This window comes from Vigna umbellata, chromosome 3 (assembly GCF_029865625.1).
Source record: "Vigna umbellata cultivar VRB3 chromosome 3, Vumbellata_1.0, whole genome shotgun sequence".
Lineage (NCBI taxonomy): Eukaryota > Viridiplantae > Streptophyta > Magnoliopsida > Fabales > Fabaceae > Vigna > Vigna umbellata.
The window spans coordinates 53,056,449-53,061,293 of record NC_142167.1 but is presented as its reverse complement, the minus strand read 5'-3'; the positions used below and the strand labels follow the sequence as shown (position 1 = coordinate 53,061,293).

Sequence of the window (4,845 nt, the reverse complement as noted above, 5' to 3'; positions counted from 1 at the left end):
TGACAACCTATTTCAAATATTTATTTTACAAAAAAATTTAAGAAATTAGAACTCAACTCAATCAAACAGTTAAACTAAATCCACTATTTATTCATTCATTCGCGTCACACATGTTCATTCATCGTTACGTGCACTCTAGCAGGACCCCCTAAAAACAACCCGCCTTGCTAACATGCACCGGGGCTCTTTTTCTTCCCCTCTACACTTTTTGGCCAAATAATATAAAATTATAAATAGCGACACATAATACTGTTTTCCAATAGTAACAGAAACGGGTAAGAGAAAGAGAGAGAAGGTGACAGACAGAGAGAAAGAAAGAAAAAAAAAAAAAAAAGGAAAGAGAGTTTGCGATTTTTTTGGGTACTTTTCGGATTTGCAGGTTTTGGAGCATCGTGTCGGGGAGGTTCTGATTTTATTAGAGGGGTCTTTTTTTTTCATTTTTCTGGTTAATAATTTTTTATATTGAAAAAAAAACTATTATTTTACTGTTATGATAATTTATAATTACTTAAATTACTTTTTCTTTCCAAAGTTATAGAGAGAAGATTGAAGGTGCGGGTGTGAGATCCCTGTGGGGTGTTCATATTATTATATTCATATAAACACGCTCATATTTATGCGTATTATTATTATATATATGTACTGTTTGTTGCTTCGTACCAACAACAAATCCGCAGAGCCACTTTGTTTGCAAGAGAGAGAATCTACGAAATTTTGGTGTGGTGTTGTGTGGCAGATCACGAATCCTCAGAAACTGCAATGGGTAGGTCGTGTTCGTGGTGTTGTTTTTTTTTTCTTTTGATTTGTTATGGGTTTCTCGTGCTTTGTTCTTGGAATCTTGTTTCTTTGTTTTGGGCATTCTGAAGTTTTGTTCTTTTTTGTTTTTGTTTCCCTCCTTTTTTTGCTTTCTGGGTTTTGTGAATCTCTATGTTTGTTTTGGGGGAGAGGAATTGTGTCTGCAATTGGGTGGCAAGATATGTTGTGTACAATTCTGTGTTTTCTGTTTTGTTGTGAAATTTTAAGGCTTTCACTCTGAGTAACCAATTAGTTGAACCGTGTTGATTTGGGGCGAGTATTTACTTCTTCTTCTTCTTTGTTTCCATAATCTACGAGCTTTCTCTCTCTCTGACTAAGAGGTGTGTGTGGTGGATTATTGTTCACATGGTTTCATTGTCCTAATGGGTTCTGTTTTGTGATTCCTTCTTTTAGCATATTAACAGCTAATCATACAGCACGAGGCTTATTCGTACCAAACGACTTTTTTGGGTTCTGGTTTTCTTCATTGCTCGGTTATTCTTTTGTGTTTATTCATCTCTTTACCACTGGCCACTCTCTTTTACCCACCTCAGCCTCTTGTCCCCAGCTCTTATACTCTTTCTCTCTCTCTCACACTGTGCTGTGTTTTAGTATTTTGCAAAGAGGTTTTTTCCATCATTGTCTTCTCTCTCTCTCTCTCTGTATATATTTATTGGTCTTGCTTTTGATTCTCATTGGCTATGGGGGTTCTGTTATTGCCATGTTTCGTCATCTGATTGGTTTGTTTTCTCTCTCATAGCTTTTATGTCGGAGGTCAACATGAGCTTCTCTCACTACATGGATGATGAATACGAAAAACTCTTCCGGAGAATGAACCCTCCCAGGTACCAATTTTCACTTCCCATTTGATGAAAGAAAATAAGTCTTCGACTTTGGAAAACAAAGGGAAAAGGATAGAGAATTTAAATGATTCCGTCTTCACATATTTGTCCACATGTTGTCTTGTCTTGTCAGGGTTGTAATCGATAATGAATCCTGCAAGAATGCCACTGTTATACGGGTATGCCTATGCCTATTTCTCCTTTTTAAATGTTTTCTAGTTCTTCTTCCCTTTCTGGACTGCAATTCATGCTTCTATGATTGAAGAACTTTTGCCTGGTTTGATAACACTTTTATTTGATGGGTTGTTGAAAGTTAATTTAATTTTGCAGGTTGATAGTGCAAACAAGCATGGAATACTTCTTGAAGTTGTACAGATCCTCACTGATCTAAACCTCATCATAACCAAGGCTTACATATCTTCTGATGGTGGATGGTTCATGGATGGTAATAATTTTCTTTGATATTATTTCATTTTTATTACAAATACATTGTTAACCATAAGTTCTGGATGGGGGTTGAAAAATCGAGTAATTTATTTTATTGTACCAGTTTTTAATGTTACTGGACAAGATGGAAACAAGGTTACTGACGAGGCCATTTTGGATTACATTAGAAAGGTGGGTGTCTCATTTGGTGAACTTTATCTTCTCTGCCTTTATCTAACAATCACTGACCATGTGTTTGGGGGCATGTATGTTTTTAGTCTCTCGGTCCCGAATCTTGTGTTACTTCTCCCATTAGATCTGTTGGGGTTGAGCAAACAATGGACCACACAGTAATTGAGCTTATGGGAAGTGATAGGCCAGGATTGCTTTCAGAAGTCAGTGCTGTTTTGACCAACCTCAAATGCAATATAGTGAATGCAGAGGTGTGGACTCACAACACCCGGGCAGCCGCTGTAATGCACGTGACAGATGAAGAAACCGGGTCAGCTATCACTGACCCTAAGAGGCTCTCTATGATCAAGGAACTTCTATGCAATGTGCTTGGTGGTGGCAACAAGAAGAGGGGAGCTAAAACTGTTGTCACAGATGAAGTCACACACACTGAGAGAAGGCTTCACCAAATGATGTTTGCTGATAGGGATTATGAACGAGATAATGATGATGGCTTTGATGAGAAGCAAAGACCAAATGTGAATGTTGTGAATTGGTCTGACAATGATTATTCAGTAGTAACTATTCAGTGTAAGGACAGGCCAAAGCTTCTCTTCGACACAGTTTGTACTTTGACAGACATGGAGTATGTGGTTTTTCATGCAAATATCGATGCTGAGGGGCCGGAAGCATATCAGGTATATCAGATTTACCACTTTGTTCTCAACGTACACACATGTACACGACGTGAGATTCCATTTGTTGCTTGGTGCTAGATGTTGGCCTTTTAAGAACATTAGCTAAATATTTTATGGTTGCTTGTTCAGGAATATTACATCAAGCATATTGACGGGTCCCCTGTGAAATCAGATGCAGAAAGACAAAGAGTGATACAATGTCTTGCAGCTGCAATTGAGAGAAGAGTTTCTGACGTGAGTAGTTTAATGTTACTGAAGTTGAGCTTTCTTGATTTATATTTCCACACGTAATTCCTACAGCCATGTTTTTCATTGTTGTGCTTGCCTGTGAGGCCTTATTTTGTCTGTGCAGTGATTTATTCTTAATCTTCTCCCAAACTTCAAGCTGAACTGTGACCCTTGTATTTTTTATATCATGTGATTAGTAGTGGTCCAAGATTAGTTGAAATGCAGTTGGTGGACTTTGACTACAGTTGTTATGTCCCACAACCAAATTGATTTTCTTATTGGGGGTTGAAATAGACTTGTTCAACTAGATTTCTTTTTCGTTTGGTTAATAATAAGTATGCTTATTTGAGTATCTGTCACATTATTCTTGGCTCTACAAGAACTTAAGTAAAATTTCAGGAAACAAACAGTACCCTTTCATATTTTTATATTATTGATTAGTATCCTTTGCTCTATAGTTCTCCTTAATCTTCATTCTTTATAAAGAAGTCATCTGGACCGCAAAATGTCTGTTCTTATATAGTCTAGACAATTGCCAGTTAGGTATTTTTGGTTTGTTTCTCCATCTACCTACTGTTTTGTTGGTCTCCTATTATATTATATGACTATTAATTTGTTATTTTTTATCCTGATTCAGGGTTTGAAGCTAGAACTCTGCACCACCGACAGAGTTGGACTTCTATCTGATGTCACGCGTATCTTCAGAGAGAATAGCCTCACAGTTACAAGGGCAGAAGTGTCCACAAAAGGAGGCAAAGCTGTTAACACTTTCTATGTTCGCGGGGCATCTGGTTTCCCTGTTGATTTGAAGACCATAGAATCCATTAGGCAAACAATAGGAAACACAATCCTTAAAGTAAAGGGTAGCCCTTCAGAGATCAAATCTGTTCCTCAGGATTCTCCCTCCAGATCCCTGTTTAGTGGTCTTTTCAAGTCCAGATCTTTTGTTAACTTTGGCTTGGTTAAGTCCTATTCTTGAGAAAGCCATCACACATGCCCATCTTTTCTTGTACAGTGAAAGAGGTGAAAGATGCAAAGGGCTTACTAGGAAGTGTGACACGACTTTAGTTTAGTGAAGTAGGAACACCATCATATCACACGCTAGAGAAAGTGGCTTGTAAATTCTCTACCCCTTCTTCTCCTTTATGTTTTTCCACCGTGGAATCCAATCACTTGGCTGTGTAACCTTGAAACAATTAGTTTCAAGCACATCATTTGTATATATTCATTCATTTTCTGGCACCAGTTATAATTCTCTCATCTTCCTTCTCTCTTACTTTTGTCTGCTTTCTATTTCTTCCATCTCATTGTGGCTGCTTAAGATTGGTTCCTAATAATATGGTTCCTTTAGTTAAAGTTTGATAAAATATCAATTAAACTTTTTTCAACAGCAAATTACTGGTGTGAGCAAGTAACTTTTGAGTCAGAAATTTTCAACATAAAGTATAATGACCCAAATTTCGTCATAAACAAAATTATTCTTCAAATCTTTGCTCACAAGCCAAGGTTGTGGGAGAATCATACCTCCACATCATTGGCTGCTGCGATGGGTCTAATCTCTGATAATCTCAGCCATAATCTTTTTCTGCAAGTTTAGATTAAAATAATTTGAAATATCACCATCATCCTTTAAACCCTTTGGTCCTATTTGATGTGCAAAATCCTTGAAAGGATATGATAGAATT

The 4,845-nt window shown here is 37.2% G+C and overlaps 1 protein-coding gene across 1 annotated transcript; it reads left to right on the top strand.

Moving 5' to 3' along the window:
• Positions 1–254: 254 nt before the first annotated feature.
• ACR4 (ACT domain repeat 4) lies at positions 255–4,405 on the top strand. The gene is made up of 8 exons (XM_047300770.2): positions 255–763; positions 1,556–1,640; positions 1,771–1,816; positions 1,968–2,082; positions 2,188–2,255; positions 2,342–2,932; positions 3,062–3,166; positions 3,798–4,405. The coding sequence occupies exons 1-8, from the start codon at positions 760–762 to the stop codon at positions 4,137–4,139; spliced, it is 1,356 nt and encodes a 451-aa protein (XP_047156726.2). The 5' UTR covers positions 255–759; the 3' UTR covers positions 4,140–4,405.
• The last annotated feature ends 440 nt before the right edge of the window (positions 4,406–4,845 follow it).

Excerpts from the sequence above, each read along its gene's own strand:
- ACR4 (XM_047300770.2), top strand. Across the intron at positions 1,817-1,967 it reads AGAATGCCACTGTTATACGG|GTTGATAGTGCAAACAAGCA; the intron begins GTATGCCTATGC and ends TTAATTTTGCAG. Across the intron at positions 3,167-3,797 it reads TTGAGAGAAGAGTTTCTGAC|GGTTTGAAGCTAGAACTCTG; the intron begins GTGAGTAGTTTA and ends ATCCTGATTCAG.